The 23,146-nt window shown below is 43.2% G+C and overlaps 1 protein-coding gene across 19 annotated transcripts in view; it reads left to right on the plus strand.

Moving 5' to 3' along the window:
* APBB2 (amyloid beta precursor protein binding family B member 2) overlaps nucleotides 1–23,146 on the plus strand; it is a 339,661-nt gene that overhangs the window by 133,800 nt on the left and 182,715 nt on the right. For 13 of the 19 annotated variants that reach the window (XM_065596923.1, XM_065596919.1, XM_065596929.1 and 10 more), the window contains one exon: nucleotides 10,119–10,187. The exons of the other annotated variants lie outside the window; for them this stretch is intronic. In XM_065596923.1, coding sequence (XP_065452995.1) covers nucleotides 10,169–10,187 — 19 coding nt within the window. In that variant the 5' untranslated portion in view covers nucleotides 10,119–10,168. The remainder of the gene's footprint in view (nucleotides 1–10,118; nucleotides 10,188–23,146) is intronic. 19 annotated transcript variants of the gene reach the window in all.

Genomic DNA, 23,146 nt, shown 5'->3' on the forward strand with positions numbered 1-23,146 from the left:
CCCTACTGTAGGCAGTGCTAGTTCGATGGAAGAATTCTTCCATTGGCCTAGCTACCACCACACAGGGAGGTGGATTACCTACACCAGGAGTTCTCAAACTTCATTGCACCGTGACCCCTTTTGATAACAAAAATTACTTCATGATCTCAGAAGGGGAGACTGAAGTCTGAGCCAGCCTGAGCCCCATTGCCCTGGGTGGGGGGCCCAAAGCCCAAGCCCTGCCGCCCGGGTTGGGGGAGGGGAGGCTGGGGCAAAGCCAAAGCCCAAGGGCTTCAGCCCCAGGCAGGAGGCCTGTAACCTGAGCTCCACTGCCTAGGGCTGAAGCCCTCAGGCTTTGGCCCCAGACCTGAGCAAGTCTAAACCAGCCCTGGTGACCCCTTTAAAAGGGGGTCACGATCCACTTTGGGGTCCCAACCCACAGTTTGAGAACCGCTGACCTACACTAATGGGAGAACCCCTCCTGTTGGCATACTAATTGTCTACACCAGTGGTTTTCAACCTGTGGTCCACGGAGCCCTGGGCATCTGCAGACTGTGTATAAGATTTCCCAAGGGGTCTGCACCTCCATCTGAAATTTGTTAGGGGTCTGTAAATGAAAAAAGGTTGAAAACCACTACTGTACACTGAAGATCTACAGTGGTACAGCTGCAGCGCTGCAGCTGTGTCACTGTAGTGGTTTAAGTATAGACATAGCCTTAGTCCCATTGAAAGTCAATGCCACTTAAGCTCCTAAATTATTTAGGTAATGTGGCCAAGTGGCTAGAGCACTAGACTGGCGCTCACGTGACCTGGGTTCTATTCCTGGCTCTGCCACTGGCCTGCTGGGTGACATTGGGCAAGTCATTTCATCTCTCTGTGCCTCAGTTTCCCCATTTGTAAAATGAGGACAATGATACTGACCTTGTTTGTAAAACACTTTGAGATCTATTGGTGGAAAGTTCTATGTAAGAGCTAGGTATTCTTCTTTTATGTTATTTTGAAAATGTTACCCGTGATGTGAAATTCTGTTTGGTATTATTTCTTAAATAATGGGTTTTACTTGCTTTGTCTCTTAAGTCCAGGCTGGTGGGCAGCCTTTCCTTTTTCCAGGTCAGCCTTTTCCCAGGCAAATTGTACATTAATTTCCATTTGTCTTCCCTTGAGACCATCACTTGATGAGCTGGGATACCACAGAGAACACCCTCCAGCCAGAACAGGCACCCCTCCACTCCTGTCTTATTAAATTAGACACCCCAGTCAGCTTCAGCACAGACAGAGGTTGGGCCACACCCATCTGCAGTTCACTGAAACTGAGATGCACTCAGCTCAGGGGCTTCTTAGTTAACAGAGACATTCCCAATGCCCATTGTTCAGTCTTTCTGGGCAATTTGCAACTTGTGTAGTTTTAGCTTCTTTTGATCTTCATTCTTACTTATTTTGCTTCCTTTTCTGTCCCTACTTCCCTTTCCCGAAATAAGCAAACAGAAAATAACAAACCAGTAACCACTTCGTCTGTTCTCCAGCCACCACACTTAAAACTCACTTAAAATCACTACCAGTATCTCAAAGCAATCAGCTGTGCACAGATCCTGCTAGACTACGCCACTGTGACGGGTTGGATCACAGAAACCCCCTTGGGAGCTGCCAACAGATGTGCAAAGACTACCCCTGCTTCTGTTTTCCCTGCCAGCTCAGGACACCAGCACCCTGTCTTGCTGAGCCAGCCACTCCCGTCTGGCTCTAACACAGATCCAGGGTCTGAATCACTTGTCCCAAAGCTGCAAGTTTACCTGAAAACAGCTCACAGTAGTGTGCTTGTCTTTAGCACTCAGATGCCCAACTCCCAATGAGGTCTAAACCCAGATAAATCCGTTTTACCCTGTATAACGCTTATGCAGGGCAAACTCATAAATTGTTCGCCCTCTATAACACTGATAGAGAGATATGCACAGTTGTTTGCTCCCCCAGATATTAATACATACTCTGAGTGAATTACTAAATAGAAAGTGATTTTATTAAATACAGACAGTAGGATTTAAGTGGTTCAAAGTAGTAACAGACAGGACAAAGTAAGTCACCAAGCAAAATAAAATAAAATGCGCAAATCTATGTCTAATCAAACTAAATACAGATAATCTCACCCTCAGAGATGTTTCAGTAAGTTTTTCTCAGACTGGACACCTTCCAGGCCTGGGCACAATTCTTTCCCCTGGTACAGCTCTTGTTGCAGCTCAGGTGATAGCTAGGGGATTCTTCATGATGGCTCCTCTCCCTCTCTGTTCTCTTCCCCCCTTTATATATCTTTTGCATAAGGCGGGAACTCTTTGTCTCTCTGGGTTTCCAACCCCACCTCACTGGAAAAGCACCAGGTTAAAGATGGATTCCAGTTCAGGTGACATGTCACTGCAAGACTTCATTACTCACTTGCCAGCACACACATATACAGGAAGACTCACAGGTAAATACAGCCATCTGCAGACAATGGGAGTCATCAAGATTCCAAACCATCATTAATGGTCCACACAATTACAATAGGCCCTCAGAGTTACATTTTATATTTCTAGTTTTGGATACAAGAGTGGTACATTTATACAAATCAGATGATCATACTCAGTAGATTATAAGCTTTGTAATGATACCTTACAAGAGACCTTTTGCATGAAGCATATCCCAGTTACATTACATTCACTTATTACCGTATTTTCTCTAAAACCATCTCAGTTACATTATATTGACTTATTATCAAGTTTTTATAAAACCATATAGACTGCACAACGTCACAAATACTACTACATTTTCTGCCTTTCTCATGTCTTTTATTGCCAGGTTTCATGTTTGTTGTAATTTAGCCAAACTTTAGCAACATCTATACGCTAGTAAGCGCAGTTAATTTCTGTTATATTCTCCTTCCACTTCTCTATGAATTGCTTAGTTTATAAGGCCCATAAGGTAAGCCTGACATCTTGGTTTCAGTTGTGTATATGGTTTAGTGCTAGGGTGACCAGACAGCAGATGTGAAAAATCGGGATGGGGGTGGGGGGTAATAGGAGCCTATATAGGAAAAAGACCGAAAAATCGAGACTGCCCCTATAAAATTGGGACATCTGGTCACCCTATTTAGTGCCCTGAGTTAAATAAGAATTAAGGTTTCCCAACATAACACAGCAAAATTAAACAGAAGATCTTGATCTAGCTGTCAAAGCAGGCTGCAAGTAAAATTAATATATTCAGGTACTGACCTAAACAATCAACTTTCTGCAGAGTTACAGTAAGATATGACTTAGTCTGGCACTCATAATTTTGTTAGTATTCAGTTTGCTTAAACAGAAAAATAACAATTGGTTTATAAATTAGCTATTTATAATTCTCACAGAATATTTTCTGTTTGCACCATTAAGATTTTGTAGAGAGGGGGAAAATTGTGCTTTTATAGACAACCGCAGTAGGATGTAGTTCTTGGTGTGTGTTTTTTTTCTTATAAGGTTTATGAGCCTAATTTTAGTTCAGTTTTAATGGGACAGCAAATTACAGATTGGCAGTGTGGAGACTAACTTGAGTTTTCCTGTTGAAAAGGCATCCTGTGTTCTGATATACACCCTATTCAATTACTGAAAACGGTGAATGCAATTGGTAGGACACACGTATGTGAGTGACATTGACGTGAATTGCATTTTCTTCCTCTTGCTACTGCTCCACAGAATGTGAACCCAACCAGTTTCATGCTGTTTCTAGCATGCATCCTCTGCAGTCAGTAACAGAGAACAGAAAATTAGGAAGGAAGATGTTGATGGAGATGGGGACTAACTTTTTTTTAACTCAGAGGTTTGGGAGAATAAGAGAATCCCTGCAAAATGGAGCTCAGAATCTGGAAGTCTGCTCCAATTTCTGAGAAATGTCAGATGGTTAATTAAAACTGTTGTAGTTACCTCTTCCTATTTAAGGTACTTATATGGCCCCCATTACCATTGTATGTCTCAGTCTTTAATGTATATTAAGGGACTTGCCCAAAGTCACACATGAAGTCTGTGGCAGAGCAGTAAATTGAGCCCAAGTCTTCCAAGCCCAAAGTGGTCTTCCAAGCACCATCCTTATAAGATGCATCCGATGAAGTGGGCTGTAGCCCACGAAAGCTTATGCTGAATTAAATTTGTTAGTCTCTAAGGTGCCAAAAGTACTCCTGTTGTTTTTGTGGCTACAGACTAATACGGCTGCTACTCTGAAACCATCCATTTTTTGTTGGTGCAGATTAGTGGCTTCTATAATAAACTCTGGGAGACAGATAATCCTTGGAGATAGTTACTAATCATCTATCAAGTCTTCTTGACTAGATGGTTTTCCTTTTCTTTTGTTGTTTGTTAATCTCTGATTTAGAAAGTAACACTGTAATAACTGATCCCATTATATGTTAAAGACACAGGGAAGGGATATGAATCCTCTTCCTATTTTCAAGCAGGTTCCTATTTTTAACCCAAGCCTCCTTTATGAGCCAGGGAGAAAAGGAGAAAATTATATTAGAATTGGTTAGAAATACTATACTAATGTAAGACAAATAAAAGATTATTTAAATAAACATTAAATAAAATAATCTAGCCAGGTAAGATAAGCAAGGTTCACTTCTGTAGCAACATACACTAGAATCTTGCCAATCTGGATTTTGCTACTCTGCAAAACCAACAGTTCTCCCCCAAAAAATCAGATGGTCTCATGTCACAAAGGTATGTAGATGCACTATAGGGATGTCTTTTGTTACTAAGGTTTATTACACTTAAAAAATATACTACAGTGTATTAACTAGCAGATCATAAAATGTAAGTAATTAAAACTAAACGATACTTGTTACATAAATGAGCAAAGGTCAAATTTACGAACCTAAATATCTGAAGTTAGGCTGTTAAATCCATGTTTAAGTACCTTAAATAAAAGTGGCCTGATTTTCAGAGGTGCTGGTCACCTACCTACAGCTACTATTAGTCAGTGGGAACTGCAGATGCTCAGCACTTAAAAATCAGGTCTTTTTTATTTAGATGCCTAACTTAAGGTACTTAGATTTAAACGTTTTGATTAAACTATATTCGGATTCTATGATTTTTGTTTATTGCAAACTAATCTGTAATGGATTCGCAGTCCATATGAATTAGAGAGGTGCTGCTGTATTTTGATTTCTCTCCATTCTTTACATTTTGGTTTTTGTTTATTATTTCACTTTGTCTCTCTTCATCTATGATAGTTTCATATAGTGTACTAATAGATTATGTCCCATTTATTTTATTTAGTTCTCAAATCCTCCCTTAAACCAGAATAAAGTCTATGAGACCCAAGTGGATTCCTGTTCTCACATCATATTTGGTGTAAAATAGATATAGGCTAATGACCTTGATCTTTTGAATTTTCCTTTATTTGTTTATTTAATATTTTTGCTGGGGCCTGGATGTATTGACGGCCATCAGTAAGTATATTAGAATAAGAGTGTTCTATTCCTAAAATACAAAACACAGAGAACGGTTACATATTTAAAGGATCGTGTAAACTGATTTTGAGTGAATTTGGCTTTGGTGATGTGCAGAGGAACTTGTCAGAATGCACACGGCTACAACAACACGGCATTCAAAGGATAACACATTCTTCTGTTGAACCCTGATTGAATCATGAGATTGCTCTGGCGACCAACAAACGAGTATTGTTCCTGCAGCATTGTTTCAAGTGTACTTTGCTTTTCCAAACACGTATTACTGCCTCAGTAATATCTGGCTCAAAACTTCTAGCTTCAATCTGGGTAATTTTGGTGTAAAACCCTTACTGAATAACCTGGATAGGAACTAAACTGTAGCTAACAATAAACTGGTGAACAGTGATTCATTATTGTCAGGCCTCAAGGTTTTGGTTGTTATGAAATTGGTCAATAAAAGAGAGAGAGAGAGAGAGAGAGAGGTCTGTCTATATGTAAAATAGTTAATGTGCCAGTAGATGGTGCTCAAGAATATGCACTACTGTTCCTGAGCTTTTCAGGAGCAAAGCAGCTTTTGTATACTGCAAATGGGATTCAGTGGCTGGGCTGAATGGGCGTGGGGCTACGCAAAGGATCACTGTTCCTTCTGCTTGCTGGTTTTTTTGGCTTTAATCAAACACTCCTTTTGGGCTCATCTTATTTATTGCACAATAGTTAGGGAATCAGTTAACCATGTTTAGTTAATAAAGCTGTTGTATGAGCATAAACAATCTTTATGCGTGGTGTTTTATTCACCTGCATGTCCTGATCAAAAGGCTTTTTAAAGGCCTTGATATTGACTTAGTGCTATTAAGAACATTTGGAAAGCTGGGCATTGGTAGTAGATCCTGCCAGTTTCTTTCACTGTGTTCTATAAGTAGCCATTCTTGGAATAGCTCTCCTTCCTGATCTAAGTGTTGTCAAATGAACTATGTCAGATTTATGTGGAAGCTGAAAAAATTCTAGTCTGAACTAATACAGTCTGATTCAGATTAAATCGTTTTGCCTGGCAAATTTAGCAGAGCATCCATCATTGTTTCTTTCCATTATCTTGTTAAGAATCTGGATAGCCTGTCTGCTTTATGAGGCAGTTAATTTCTTTGTTTGCCCTAATAGAAACATGTGAGACACAGTTAAGAAAACAAAGGCTGTCTTGCTTTCTATTATTTTGGTTGGGATTATTTTGGTTTTGGTAATCCGAAACAGGTTTATATGGCATTTCAAGAATGGGTACGAGTTAAATTTTGGTTGACATTGGAGAGAGAAAAATGGCAAGCTTTGGAAAAGCAAATCCAGCTGGCTGCTTGGTCAGTCAATTGCAGGAATTCAATTAAGGTTTTAAAAGTTGTTTTTCAGTTTGGATGCAAGAGAGAGAGAGAGAGAGAGAGAGAGAATGAAATACACACTATTTTTACCATATAGAAATGTGTGTGTGTTTGAAGAGAGTTGTTTGAGGGGAGTGAAGAAGGGGTGATAAATAAGTGTATTGCATTTTTGATTGCAGAATTTATGCATCTATGCAGAGATGAAGAAAAAATAAATTCTTAAGCCTTGTATGTGCTTGTATTTGAACCATAGGATTCAAAAAGATAAACTGTTTTGACAGAAGATGTTTACTTGACAAATGGTGTTTCTGGAAATATACAGATCTGGTGGCAGAAAGTCTTCTTAGTCTTGCATGCAGGGAGCCCAGATATGGCACACTCTCTGTCTTCGTATGATGTTAATTCAGGTTATTGTCTGCCAGACTATTCCATTCTGCATAAGAAAAAATCTAATTTAAAAAAAAGAAAAGAGAATTAAATGGAAAAAAAGACTCACTAGGTCATCTTGTCCATGCTGCTGCTAAGTTCAGGGCAGCTCCTTAGCGTATATTATTTTACGCTTTGTGTAAATGGAAGGAGCATCTATTGTTTTTTTTGTATGTGATCACTGGATTTAAGAAAAATTCTATGGTACATGGTGACAATACAATTTTATTAAGCTAAAATGCAAGACACTCTGTCCTTAAGGACTGTGCCTCAGATAAGCAGTCAAGTATAAGTGTATGTATTTGTATCTGTATCTAATATAAAATTCCTATCAATCCTATAAAAATAATAATGCAAGGGACCATGAGTTAGACCTAATATTTGCTTTTATCTTTAAAACGGTTAGAATCTGGTTGAGAGTATTGTCTGGTCTCTACATTTTTGCTAGCAAGGAATTGGGGTGGGAAACCTGAAGAAAACTGATAAGAAGATTCGCTCTACTTGAATGCTTAAACCCATGGTAGGATTTTAAGTTTGTTTTAACTTAATAGCATTATATAAAGACAGTTTGGTATTAAGGATTTTCATTAACAAGACTTATAAGAAAATCACAATAACACAGATAGTGTTGCTGCTAGGCGGTTGCAGTTGGTTGGTTATACGTTTATCTCTAAAGTTGCAAATGTAGTTATATGGCAGAGGAGGCTGGCTGGGATGTCTTCTAAACTGGTCAGGAGTCAGGGGAGGAAACTGCTCAGTGAGGAAGCTAGCAATGGGAGTGGAAGCTCGGCAGTGTTAGGTGAAATGGGTCAATGCTCAGCAGGGAAGCTGGTTTAGGTGTTGAAGTGGGTTGTTGAGAGCAGCCCTAGGAGCCAGATTGGGAAGTAGCAGATGATCTTGACTATTGCAAAGTAGGCACCTGGTAAGGGAGAGGCCCTCAAATAAGCTGCTTGCAACCCTACTCCTTTCCTGCTTCCCGTGTTTCCCAAGCAGCGCCTTCCCTGCTCGGAGTTCTCCAGTCAGTAACTTTCCTTCCGGTTCTGCTGAGCTACTGCTTCCCTATCAGCAGCTTCTTATCTCCAGCTTCCATGTTCAGCCACTTCTAGTCTCAGTGTAGTATTTTCTAAATGGACAGCCAATCTAATTCTCAATTACTGAGGGACAATCTCCACTCATTGATCTATTTTGCTTTCCACAACCAAATCTCTGTACAACTTTTCATGAGTGATGCACCCGAGTATTTGGATTCTAATATCTAAACTGTATTGTTAAATCTATTCACCTAAATTTGGGTTATCGCTAATTATGTACTCTATGTATCATCTGACTTTTAAAAACTAACTTTATATTGGTGGATAATCTAAGCTCTATGCCTAGATGTATAGATTCTCTTTCCCCAACCTGGCATTATATAATTTTTTTAACAATAGCTTTCCTTGTCACTCCTGCCAGTCTCTCTTATCCTCCAGTAAAAGTGACATTGGCTGTAGCAGCAACACCAGCACCCTGATTTCCCCACCACAGTTTCCCAAAACTTTGCCATTGTTTTCAGGATCTGGTTCCACTCCCAAGGAGAAAAGCTCAGCATGGACCCAAAAAATAAAATAAAAAGGGTCATGCTTAGATAATCATGCAGCATGTATGCTGAAGATGGCACAATGAAGGTTGACATAGCAGGAAGGAAATCTTCCAGCATGTTGGCCTGATTCTGAGCTTACTTATACCAGCATAAATCTGGATGTCACTGGAATTACTCTGGATTTGCACCAGTGTAACTGAGACCAGAATTGCAGGTTCTGTATGTAAAGGGTGAGTGTGGTATGGGGAGACATAGCATTAAGATGGGCGTCAGAACCTTTTCATGTGAGTGTTGACATTTTAGCATTGAAATTTGCAAATTAAAATGTTATAGTAAATTTACTTTTGTAGAGAAGTAAGCTTTTAATTTAATTTTACATTATTAGAAAATTTTAGAGAATTATTTTTAGCATTTAGTTAATTGTTGTATAAAATGTATCTTCTACCTTTACTATGAAGCTGTTCAGACTTTTGGTTATGACTGAATTTACACAGCATCTGAGATGATAAGCTCAAACCCTGATAAGTTTGTCATATTATATTATATTTACTAGATATCTCTGAAGAAAACAAAATCTGCTTTATGTTTTTTTTTTTTTTTTCCGGTCTCTATCCAAGTTTAGAACTTGCAACCTCAGCTACTGCATACCTGCAACCCTAATCACAGGTTCCTGTAGATGCATGGGTTTCCCGTGTACTTATCTACCCCATTCAAAAATTATTTTAACCCCGCCCACGCCCAAACTATTACAACAAAACACTGTATTAAAGAAAAACTCACCACCAAGGAAGTGCCATCTTGAAAAAAATTCTTGGCCTGCTTGATTGTTCTCTAGTGTTGGACCTGTTGTTCAAGCCATTCCCTACTGTCCAGTGTCAAAGGCTGGGTCCTATTCTGCTAATTCTTACTCAAGTGAGTATTCCTCACTCATGCATATTAGTCCTGTCAAAGTCTGTGTGACTGCTCTCCTGGGTAAGTGTCACTTGAGTGAGGGCTGCAGGATCAAACCTGTATTTTGTAACATGACAAAATGTTTACTCCAGTATGTTGCTCTAAAAATGGGAAATCTCATTGATGTTTTGCTTTCTTCCTTACTAAAGTATGCACTGGGAATAAAAAACACGCTGTTAGTAGTAGTATTTGTTCTAATTAGTTTTACAAAATAGCCTGTCCCTCTACAGCTTTCAACAGTTATGAAAACTGAGCAGCATTATGTTGCGACATTTTATTTGTTATGCTTAACAGCTCTTTAGGAATTTTTATAATGTGTTTTTCTTTTGTGTTTTTCTTTGTTTTTAATTTCTTAAATGATCCCTCTTTTCAGATTTCAAATTATAATCCTTTTCCTGATCCATTGCTGAAGCCCTGTGATCCATGTCAGAAGTACTTCCAGGTCAGATGCCCTTTCACATATTTCCATAAGCAGAATCTTTTAAAATCTTTCTCTTCTTACCAGGCCCATATTTGTTTTAATTTTGCATTCATGAGTAGAACAAGCAAACACTTTCCTTTCTTTTTTTCTTAAACTGATCCTTTCTTAAGTAAATTCTTGCTTTAGGAAAGGTTTTTAAAAGCTGAATAAAAGAACAGTCACAAACAAATAAGTTCTATTAAAAACATTTATGTTGTGTTTGAATACTAATGTTCTTGTGTTTGTAGCCAAAAAAAGCCTTGCACTTTATAAGGTTTGTGACGTGGCTTTTGAAAAATATCAATACGGGCCATTTGGATAATATTGTTATTTGTATCACAGTAGTGCCCCACCCAGGATCATGACCTCATTGTGTCTGACACTGTACAAATGTGATTTAGTCCTGCCCCAAACATGGATCAGTATCTGGTTAAAAGATAGGAAACAAAGCGTAGGAATAAATAATCCATTTTCACAATTGAGAGAGGTGAACAGTGGGGTCCCCAAGGATCTGTACTTGGATCTATGTTGTTCAACATATTCATTAATGATCTAGGAAAAGGAGTGAACAATGAAGAAGCAAGGTTTACAGATGATATAAAATTATTGAAGATAGTTAAGGTCAAAGCTGACTGCAGAGAGTTACGGGGGGATGTCACAAAATGGAGCGACTGGGCACCAACATGGCAGATGAAATTCAACATTGATAAGTGCAAAATACTGCACATTGGAAAAAATAATCCCAATTACACACACATATATAATGGGGGGATCTATATTAGCTGTTACCACTCAAGAAAGAGATCTTGGAGTCACCATGGACAGTTCTCTGGAAACTTCAGTACAATAAGCAGCAGTGGTCAAAAATGCTAACAGAATAATAGGAACTATTAGGAAAGGAATAGAAAATGAGACAAGTCATAATGCCTCTATATAAATCCATTGTATACACCCACACCTTGAATACTGTGTCCAGGTCTGGTTGCCCCACCTCAAAAAGATTATAGTGGAACTGGAAAAAGTTCAGAAACAGGCAACAAAGGTGATCAAGGTTATGGAATGACTTCCATATGAGGAGAGACTAAAAAGATTAGGGCTGTTCGTCTTAGCCCTGGTCTATACTACGAGTTTAGGTAGAATTTAGCAGCGTTAGATTGATTTAACCTTGCACCCGTCCACACAACGAAAGCCATTTTTGTCGACTTAAAGGGCTCTTAAAATCGATTTTGGTACTCCTCCCCGACGAGGGGATTAGAGCTGAAATCTACCTTGCTGGGTCGAATTTGGGGTAGTGTGGACGCAATTCGACAGTATTGGCCTCCGGGAGCTATCCCAGAGTGCTCCATTGTGACCGCTCTGGACAGCACTCTCAACTCCGATGCACTGGCCAGGTAGACAGAAAAAGCCCCGCGAACTTTTGAATTTCATTTCCTGTTTGGCCAGTGTGGTGAGCTGCTCAGCACAGGCGACCATGCAGAGCTCATTAGCACAGGTGACTATGCAGTCCCGGAATCGCAAAAGAGCTCCAGCATGGACCGAACAGGAGGTACTGGATCTGATCGCTGTTTGGGGAGACGAATCCGTGCTATCAGAACTCCATTCCAAAAGACGAAATGCCGGAATATTTGAAAAAATCTCCAAGGGCATGAGTGACAAAGGCTATAACAGGGACCCGCAGCAGTGCCGCGTGAAACTTAAGGAGTTCAGGCAAGCCTACCAAAGAACAAGAGAGGCAAACGGCCGCTCCGGGTCAGAGCCCCAGACATGCTGCTTCTATGACGAGCTGCATGCCATTCTAGGGAGTGCCCCTACAACTACCCCACTCCTATGTGTGGAGTCCGTCAATGGATTCTCACGCAACAGGAATGCGGATTTTGGGGACGAGGAAGATAGCGCATAGCATGCAAGCAGAGAAAACGTTTTCCCCAACAGCCAGGAACTGTTTATCACCCTGGACCCAGTACCCTCCCAACCCACCCAAGGCGGGCTCACAGACCTTGAAGACGGCGAAGGGACCTCTGGTGAGTGTACCTTTGTAAATATTGTACATGGTTTAAAAGCAAGCGTGTTTAATGATTAATTTGCCCTGAAGACTTGGGATGCATTCGCGGCCAGTACACCTACTAGAAAAGTCTGTTAACGTGTATGGGGATGGAGCGTAAATCCTCCAGGGACATCTCAATGAAGCTCTCCTGGATGTACTCCCAAAGCCTTTGCAAAAGGTTTCTGGGGAGGGCAGCCTTATTCCATCCTCCATGGTAGGACACTTTACCATGCCAGGCCAGTAGCACATAGTCTGGAATCATTGCATAATAAAGGATGGCAGCATATGGTCCCGGTGTTTGCTGGCATTCAAGCAACATCCGTTCTTTATCTCTCTGTGTTATCCTCAGGAGAGTGATATCATTCATGGTCACCTGGTTGAAATAGAGGAATTTTATTAAGGGGATGTTCAGGGGTGGCCGTTCCTGCTGGGCTGTTTGCCTGTGGCTGAACAGAAATCATCCCTGCTGTGCGCCATGCGGTGGGGGGAGGGGTAAAGCGATCATCTCAGAGAATAGGGTGTGTGTGGGGGGGTGTTAATTGGGTTTGTGCTGCACGTTAACCCGAAAACCGCAGCCCCTCCTTTTAAATGGCCAACCCATTTTAAATGGCCAACCCAACGGGTGCTTGGTATGGGCAATGAGGGCACTGCTGTTTGAAACCATGTAATCTTAACAGCTTGGTTCACCGTGAAAGAGTCTACCCATGGTTCTCTAAAATGTGTTTTTTTTTAAATACTACTCTCCTGCAGCTGCAAATGTTTCAATGCTCCCCGTATCATCTGCATCCAAGAGGCTAGCGAAGATTAGAAGGCGAAAAAAACGCACTCGTGATGAAATGTTCTCTGAGCTCATGCAGTCCTCCCACATGGAAAGAGCTCAGCAGAATGCCTGGAGGCAGACACTGTCAGAGTGCAGGAAAGCACTAAATGAACGCGAGGACATGTGGCGGGATCGAGGTGATAGGTGGCATCAGAATGATGAGAGGAAGCAGGATGCAATGCTGAGGCTACTAGAAGATCAAACTGATATTCTCCGGCGTATTGTTGGGGTGCAGGAAAGGCAGCAGGAGCACAGACCGCCACCGCAGCACCTGTGTAACGAACCGCCCTCCTCCCCAAGTTCCATAGTCTCCTCACCCAGAACGCGGTGGGTGGGCCACCTAACCACTCCACCCCAAAGGACTGCCCAAGCAACAAAAGGCTGGCATTCAAGAAGTTTTGAAGTGCAGTGTGGCCTTGTCCTTCCTTCCTCCCCTCCTCCACCACCGCACCCGGTGCTTCCCTCCTCTCCCACCCCTCCTGGGCTACCTTGGCAGTTTTCCCCCCATTTGTGTGATGAAGTAATAAAGAATCTATGAATTTGAAACAACAATGACTTTATTGCCTCTGCAGTCGGAGATCAAAGGGGGGAGGGGAGGGCGGTTGGTTTACAGGGAAGCAGAGTGAATCAAGGGGGCGGGTTTTCATCAAGGATAAACCAACAGAACTTTCACACCGTAGCCTGGCCAGTCATGAAACTGGTTTTCAAAGCTTCTCTGATGTGCACCGCGTCCTGCTGTTCTCTTCTAACCGCCCTGGTGTCTGGCTGCACGTAATCAGCCGCCAGGCGATTTGCCTCGACCTCCCACCCTGCCATAAACATCTCCCCCTTACTCTCACAGATATTGTGGAGCACACAGTAATAACAATGGGAACATCGGTTTAGCTGAGGTCTAACCGAATCAGTAAACTGCGCCAGTGTGCTTTTAAATGTCCAAAGGCACATTTTACCACCATTCTGCACTTGCTCAGCCTATAGTTGAACAGCTCCTGATTACTGTCCAGGGTGTCTGTGTATGGCTTCGTAAGCCATGGCATTAAGGGGTAGGCTGGGTCCCCAAAGACAACTATAGGCATTTCAACATCCCCAACGGTTATTTTCTGGTCTGGAAAGTAAGTCCTTTGCTGCAGCCGTTCACACAGACCAGAGTTCCTAATGGTGCGAGTGTCAGGTACCTTTCCCGGCCATCTCACGTTGATGTTGGTGAAACGTCCCTTGTGATCCACCAGTGCTTGCAGCACCATTGAAAAGTACCCCTTTTGGTTTTTGTACTGGCTGCCTTGGTGCTCCGGTCCCAAGATAGGGATATGCGTTTCGTCTATCACCCCACCACAGTTAGGGAATCCCATTGCAGAAAAGCCATCCACTATGATCTGCACATTTCCCAGAGTCACTACCCTTGATAGCAGCAGCTCAGTGATTGCGTTGGCTACTTGGATCACAGCAGCCCCCACAGTAGATTTGCCCACTCCAAATTGTTTTCCGACTGACCGGTAGCTGTCTGGAGTTGCAAGCTTCCAGAGGGCTATCGCCACTCGCTTGTGAACTTTGAGGGCTTCTCTCATCTTGGTATTCTTGCGCTTCAGGGCAGAGGAAAGCAAGTCACAAAGTTCCATGAAAGTGCCCTTACGCATGCGAAAGTTTCACAGCCACTGGGAATCCTCCGAGACCTGCAACACTATGCGGTCCCACCAGTCTGTGCTTGTTTCCGAGGCCCAGAATCGGTGTTCTACGGCATGAACCTGCCCCATTACCACCATGATGTCCAAATTGCCAGGGCCCGTGATTTGAGAGAAGTCTGTGTCCATGTCCTCCTCACTCTCCTCACTGCGCTGCCATTGCCTCCTCGCCTGCTTTTGCAGGTTCTGGTGCTGCATACACTGCAGGATAATGCGCATGGTGTTTACAGTGCTCATAAGTGCCGCGGTGATCTGAGCGGGCTCCATGCTTGCCGTGGTATGGCATCTGTGCGGAAAAAAGGCGCAAAACGATTCTCAGCCATTGCACTGAGGGAGGGGGGCCTGACGACATGTACCCAGAACCTCCTGCGACAACGTTTTTGCCCCATCAGGCATTGGAAGCTCAACCCAGAATTCCAATGGGCAGTGGAGACTGCGGGAACTGTGGGATAGCTACCACAGTGCAACGCTCTGAAAGTCGACGCTAGCCTTGGTACTGTGGACGCACTCCGCTGACTTAATGCGCTTAGTGGGCGGGGACACAATCGACTGTATCAAATCGATTTCTAAAAAATCGACTTCTATTTAATCTATCTAATTTTGTAGTGTAGACATACGCATAGAAAAGAGAGGACTAAGGAGAGAGATTATGAAGTCTATAAAATCATGAATGGGGTGGAGAAAGTGAATAGAGAAGTGTTATTTATCCTTTCCCACAATACAAAAGCTAGGGGTCACCTGATGAAATTAGGATTAATACAAACAGAAGTACTTTTTCACACAACGTGCAGTTAATCTGTAGGATTCATTGCCATGAAATGTTGTGATAGCAAAACTATAACTCAGCTCATAAAAGAATGAGGTAAATTCATGGAGGATAGGTACACCAATGGCTTTTAGCCAAGATGGTCAGGGACACAACCCCATACTTGGAGAGACCCTAGACCTCTGTGATTGCCAGTATCTCGGAGGGGAAGTCATGGTTGGATCACTCCAACTGCCTTGTTCTGTTACACTCCCTCTGAAACTCTCGTGCTGGCCATTGGTTTGACCCAGTATGTCAGTTTTTATGTTTTTCTGGTGAGATACGACAGGTCTGTATTAGATACAATGGACGTAGGTGAGAACAAGGATTAATTAAAAAAATAAAAAAAAAAATAGGAGTTATTAAGGAATCTAGATGAACACCTGTGTATATAGTATTCTGTTTCAGTACCCAAAATTACTTTATTTGAAGCTATATACCAGCCATCATCCCTGGTGAATGATTGTAGGTTGCGCAGGTACACCTCTACCCCGATATAACGCGACCCGATATAACACGAATTCGGATATATATATATAATTTGTAAAGCAGTGCTCTGGGGGGGGGGGGGGGTGAGGGGCTGCGCCCTCTGGCGGATCAAAGCAAGTTCGATATAACGCAGTTTCACCTATAACGCGGTAAGATTTTTTGGCTTCCGAGGACAGCGTTATATTGGGGTAGAGGTGTATATGATGCCTGTAGTTAAGGTTGCTCAGTGCCTCCCATTATAAGACACTATTTTCACTTCTAATGTTGCCAATTTTAACCATTTGGGCCAAAATTTTCCATGTTGGTTGTCTATCTCAGGCTGACACTCTCCCTATTTATATATTTATTTATTTCAGCAAAAATGGTTACACCATTTCCCAGAAGAGGATTAGGGGAAAATATTTTGTTTTGCCCATGTTAAAAATTTTTGCATTTAGTTTAGAAACTGTATTTCCTCCATGCTTTGGGGCAGGGACTTGAAATTTAGCAGGGGGGTTCACTCTGGTTTCAAGATGGGTCTTTGCCCATCCCTGTGAAAATCTGCTCAAATTTCGCCAAGTTTTCATCCTTTCAAAAAATCTAAGTTTGCACATGCTTAGTAGAGACATATTAGAGTTCGGCAGCGATATTATCTGAAAATTCTGTCTGCATTGAGCATGCTTTAGCCCAGAGCTTCAAGGGCAGAGAAGGACTTTCCCTGCAATTGCTGTCTCTGCAACCAGGTGACAGGAACTGGTAAGAGGGAGACTATCTCCTGTGCTCTTAGTGATTCCCTGCGGGTGCCCTGGCAGCATGGTAGCAATGTGAAACCACTTGACTGAAATGCTGAGGGATGAGAAGTTGTACTTAGAGGCTTCATGAGGAGGGACGTCTGGGCCTTGGGCAGGGGATGGGATTAGGGTGGGAGGCTAGGACCTGGGACTAAGGTGGGAAACTTGGATGAGGAGCTAGAGTGGGGAGGCTGGGAAGCTGTGGCAGGGTTTGGGGGAGAGGGAGAGAGATGTGGAGCCAGGAGACCCACAGGAAATGGAACAATGGTAAAGGCAAGACATCCTCAGGTGTCCACCTTCAAAACATCTAAGCTAACAATGGCTGGGTCGTCAGTGGGGAAGAAACTATTTTGTATGGCTCCATCCAGGCTAGAATGGCTACTCTTCCCAAGGCTAAGCCTGGGATCAAAGGATATTTAAAACCTCAAAGAACGTGGAAGAGGGTATGGGTGAGCTAGGAGAGACCACTGAGGTTGTATCAGTGAAAGGCTGGCAGGGGATGACACAGACAGAGGCAGATGTTATGACCGGGGCAATGTGCTTCTTTCTGCCAGAGATGAAGTTAATGAGGCTGAGGGAAACTTACAAAGGTGTAAGTAATACCCGGGCATGTAGGCTGTTTATTGTTTTCATGGTTTGCTCTACATGCTTTGTGCCTTTGAGAAAAGACTAAATAATGCTTGGTTTTGAACATGCTTGTTCTGTGTCACTACAAATGTGTGCTGTTACTGGCTCACTAAGGGAAACGCTTACTGGTGCCAATACTGCGTTGGACCTGTGTTGTTAACCTGGTTGAGGAACAGGGGACTGCAGTCCAGAGATCCAGTCTAGAAGAGAGTGGAACCGCTTGTCTGTAGATCCCTTGCCTCATTTGTTGCAGAACCTGGGGTGGGGGGGAGGTTATAGTGAATGAGGCAGGGGATTGCAAGAAGAGAGAGGGTGCTCTCATGGTTAAGGAAGTTGTATGCTACCCTGGAGAACTGGATTCTATCCCTGCCTCTACCACAGAGCTCCTATGTGATGCTGGGCACGTCACTTCAACCAGACTTGTCACAGATGGCTACTAGCTGTGTGTTCCTCATTTCCTGGGTGCCCAGCTTGAGATCCTGAGGTCTGATTTTCACCAGAGCTAAGTAATCTCAGTTGAATCGGAAGTCAGTGAGAGCTCTTCTCTGAACAAAAAAGTGATATAAAATGCGAAATTCTCTGAAAAATCAGGTCATGGGCATTTCAGATTGGGTAACACTGTTGACATTAATGTCTCTGTGCCCCAGTTGCCCATTTATAAAATAGGGCAAATAATACCATATATTCTCACAGGGATGTTATGAAGGTAAATAAACTAATGTTTGTGGAACATTCAGATACCTGAACCAGCCCCCATTGAAGTCAATGGCAAAACTCTTACCCATTTCAGTGGTGGAGGATTGGGTCCTTAATAGGGCAGCATAGGACTGAGTTAAGGATCAAAGCTCAAGAGGGTTAAATTAATCACTATAGTGTCTGATTAAAAAACATCCGCCTTCCGTTCATAGAATCATAGATTAGGGTTGGAAGAGACCTCAGGAGGTCATCTAGTCCAATCCCGTGCTCAAAGCAGAACCAACTAAATCATCCCAGCTAGGGCTTTGTCAAACCGGGCCTTAAAAACCTCTAAGGATGGAGATTGCAAGTACTTCACCACCCTCCTAGTGAAATAGTGTTTCCTAATATCCATCCTAGACCTCCCCCACTGCAACTTGAGAACATTGCTTCTTTTTCTGTCATCTGCCACCACTGAGAACAGCCTAGCTCCATCCTCTTTGGAACCCCCCTTCAGGTAGTTGGAGGCTGCTATCAAATCCCCACTCACTCTTCTCTTCTGCAGACTAAATAACCCCAGTTCCCTCAGCCTCTCCTCGTAAGTCATATGCCCCAGCCCCCTGATCATTTTTGTTGCCCTCTGCTGGACTCTCCAATTTGTCCACATCCCTTCTGTAGTGAGGGGACCGAAGCTGGACACAATACCACAGGTGTGGCCTCATCAGTGCCGAATGGAGGGGAATGATCACGTCCCTCAATCTGCTGGCAATGTTCCTACTAATACAGCCCAATGTGCTGTTGGCCGCCTTGGCAACGAGGGCACATTGCTGGCTTATATCCAGCTTCTCGTCCACTGTAATCGCCAGGTCCTTTTCTGTAGAATTACTGCTTAGCCAGTCGGTCCCCAGCCTGTAGCGGTGCATGGGATTCTTCCATCCTAAGTACAGGACTCTGCACTTGTCCTTGTTGAACCTCATCAGATTTCTTTTGGCCCAATCCTCCAATTTTTCTAGGTCACTCTGGACCCTATCCCTACCCTCCAGCGTATCTACCTCTCCTTCCAGCTTAGTGTCATCTGCGAACTTGCTGAGGGTGCAATTCATCCCATCATCCAGATCATTAATAAAAATGTTGAACAAAACCGGCCCTAAGACCGACCCCGGGGGCACTCCGCTTGATACCGGCTGCCAACTAGACATCGAGCTGTTGATCACTATCTGTTGAGCCTGACAATCTATCTAGCCAGCTTTTTATCCACCTTATAGTCCATTCATCCAATCCATACATTTTTATCTTGCTGGCAAGAATACTGTGGGAGACCGTATCAAAAGCTTTGCTAAAGTCAAGATATATCACATCCACCGCTTTCCCCATATCCACAGAGCTAGTTATCTCATCGTAGAAGCTAATCAGGTTGGTCAGGCATGACTTGCCTTTGGTGAATCCATGTTGACTGTTCCTGATCACCTTCCTTTCCTCCAAGTGCTTCAAAATGGGTTCCTTGAGGACCTGCTCCGTGATTTTGCCGGGTACTGAAGTGAGGCTGACCAGTCTGTAGTTCCCCTGGTTCTCCTTCTTTCCTTTTTTTAAATGTGGGCACTATATTTGCCTTTTTCCAATCGGGCTTTCCAGGGGGCTTTCAGAATGCTAAGAAAATTGCAGAGGGCTAAGTTTCTAGCGGCTTTCACACGGCCCCAATGATGTCAAAGGAAGTCTTTCCACTGACGGTAATGGGAGCTGGATCAGGCCCACCGGGGCCGGCTCCAGGGTTTTGGCCGCCCCAAGCAGCCAAACAAACAAACAAAAAACCCCCAAAACCTGCAATCGCAATCTGCGGCGGCAATTCGGCGGGAGGTCCTTCACTCCGAGCGGGAGTGAGGGACCGTCCGCCGAATTGCCGCCGAACAGCTGGATGTGCCGCCCCTCTCCGAAGTGGCCGCCCCAAGCACCTGCTTTGTAAACTGGTGCCTGGAGCCGGCCCTGAGGCCCACAATGATGAAGTTAACCCATACTATATGAATGATGAAATTGGGACTGACATTGACAGGAACCAATATTGCTTGCAAATAATTATTTTGAGTATGCCTTATAATTTATTCTCATTTATGTGTATTATCTTTGTTTTCCTTTTCACCTCTACTGCTTCATTGCTTTCTTTGTTCCAGTGAAGTATTTAAAAATGGCCAACAACAGGATCCTGCGCAAGGGGTAAATTCTGTCTCTCTCTAGAGGTTTCTTTTCCTTCCACTCACAGGCTGAGTGCTAGCAGAAAGATCTGAGCCTTATAGATTGGCAGGTCCAGTAGAATAGTTGTCTCCCACGAATCCTGGCCTATCCACTTGGAGCTCTTTTATGCTATGTATGCTAAAGAGCAGTGCTGCTTTATGGTCTTTCTGAAACTACAGGGTTCAGGTTAATTCACGGAAAACTATGGTTTAATATTTTCTTTTCTTTAAGTCTCATGATTTCAATTAAGTTTAATCATTAATATTAAACACATTTATTTTTTCTTCATTATTTTAAGTCCTTCATGTTTCCTTTTTATTTTTAATGAGCTGCTGTGTGTCCTATTGTAACGTGCCTACTCTAGGTGCATTAGAGAGTAAATGTGCCATAATGCCAAGGCATCTTTGCTTGTAGTTACAAAGATGTTGTTGTCTGGAGGGTTTATGTAATTATAGGCTTCTGCAACAGCAATGGAATCAGTTTTACCATATTGAAATACTTCTGTAACTCTGAAACCAGATTCTTGGAGCAGCCAGAGGCTGTGTATTATGATTAATATTTATTATTTGTATTACCGTAATGCCTAGGAGCACTAGTCATGTTGTTGTTCACTTTTCTGACAGAACAATTGTACATTCATTTTACATCCTGATACCTCAGGGTCCCATTCAAAAAACAACACCCACATCACTGTGGGTGGAGGCTGTTCCTCTCCTTTATGCAAACACTGGGATATTATTTTTATGGCAATAAAATAGAGTAAGGGAATAAAACCCCTAGGGGAGAAAGAGAGAGAAATGTAGACTGCAAGTGGCTCTAGTCCCAGAAGTGGAACTACATGTTTGAGGTTGGCAGGCAGAAAGGTGAAATGTGTTCATGTAAAGCAGGGATGAGCAAACTGTGGCCCTGGGGCCAGATCCGGCCTTCAGACGTTTTAATCCAGTGCTCAAGCTCCCTCTGGGGAGCAGGATCCGGGGTTTGGGGCTTGCCACGCAGCTCCCAGAAGGAGTGGCATGTTCCCCCTCCAGCTCCTCTGCGTAGGGGTAACCAGGGAGCCGGAGGGGGACATGCCGCTGCTTCTGGGAGCTGCTTGAGGTAAGTGCCACCCAGAGCCTGCACCCCTGACCCCATCCCGCACCCCAAGCCCCCGCCCCATCCCTGATCCCCCACCCGCCCTCCGAACCCCTCGGTCCCAGCATGGAGCACTCTCCTGCACCCCAACCCCTCATCTCCAGTCCCATCCTAGAGCCTGCACCCCCAGCCAGAGCCCCCACACTCCAACCCCCTGCCCTGAGCCCGGAGCCCCCTCCTACACCCTGAACTCCTCATTTCTGGCCCCACCCCAGAGCCCACACCCCCAGTCAGAGCACTCACCCCCTCCCGCACCCCAACCCCCAATTTCGTGAGCATTCATGGCCCGCCATACAATTTCCATACCCAGATGTGGCCCTTGGGTCAAAAAGTTTGCCCACCCCTGATGTAAAGGCAGTGCTGTATGGTGTACTGGGAAATGTGAAGTACAGACTTGGGGCCAGCTCCTCCCCTGCTTTGCCTCTCGTGACATTACTTATACATCTGAGGGAAGTGAGTGGAAAACACTCCCAAATCAAAGTGGTAATATTGAGGGGGAAATATGGGTGGGAACTACTTTGGACCTCCTTGGGAATTGGTAGGAACACTCTTAACTGTGAGAGGTAACCAAGTGAAAATGGTTGCACCTGATTCAGGATTAAAGGGGGTGAATGAAGAAGAGGTGCCAAAAGAAATCTGATTCCCTGGAGTTTTGAATTGCAAATTGGGATATGCTTCCTCTGGACAAACTGATATTCTGAATGAAAGCATCTTAGTGCCTGAAGTAGGGTGTTATCTTTTCCTTCTCACTCTTTATCTTTATGTTCGGTTTCTGTTCTCACTCCTTAGTACTCATATATTTTCCAGTACGTGCAGTAATTCTTTCTCAGGCAGTGTCTTCCATCCTTGATAGATAGGAAGTGCTCTTCATGTCAGGATGGATTTTCTCCATCTATATTCCCTTGTCGGTTGTTGCCTCCTGTTGTTTCTCTTCTTTACTTCACCTTTTTCTAACCTCTTGTTTTGTCACCTACTGATTTGGTTCCAACTCCTTTCCTCCCTAATTTCTTCCTGTCCTATCTTACCATTTGACTCCTCCTCCCCCTTTCCTCTCTTCATTTCCATTCTGGTTCTCCTCTCTCTGCCATGTACCCGTGTCCAGTCCTCCCCACACCCATTAATACTAATTCCCAACTCATTTGTTTCTTTAACTGATGCTGCTCCTAGCTCTGCTTAATACTTCAGTTTCAGGTAGAACAAGGAATGGAACACAAATCATAGGCCCGCAGGATCTGACTGGTAGCGTAGGAACAGCACTTTGTAAATGAGAGCATAGATGAGTATGAGGGCAGGATCAATGGAAGATAACCAGAAATCTACTTCATGAGAGGACATACTGTTCTTACCCCTCTCCCTTATCTAAATATGTGCACAACTTAGGCTATGAAAGTTAGGAGTTGCACATTTGAGTTAATGTATAAACAACAGTGAGGTACAATAACTTCATGTTGAGCCATTTAAAACCTGAGCCCATGATTCACTTTCTAGGAATGAGTCAGTATTCATGATAGATCTTTACTTTGCTGAGTAGACTAATAATCATATTGTTTTGTACTTATGTCTCCATGTGTTGATTTTGTCATTTGAAATGTAATCCACTGGAGACTGAATAAATCATGTGGAAGGATGTGTTTGAACTTTTTCTAGGAAGATGTATTTTTCTTAAGAATTCTGT

Source organism: Chrysemys picta, chromosome 5 (assembly GCF_011386835.1).
Source record: "Chrysemys picta bellii isolate R12L10 chromosome 5, ASM1138683v2, whole genome shotgun sequence".
NCBI lineage: Eukaryota > Metazoa > Chordata > Testudines > Emydidae > Chrysemys > Chrysemys picta.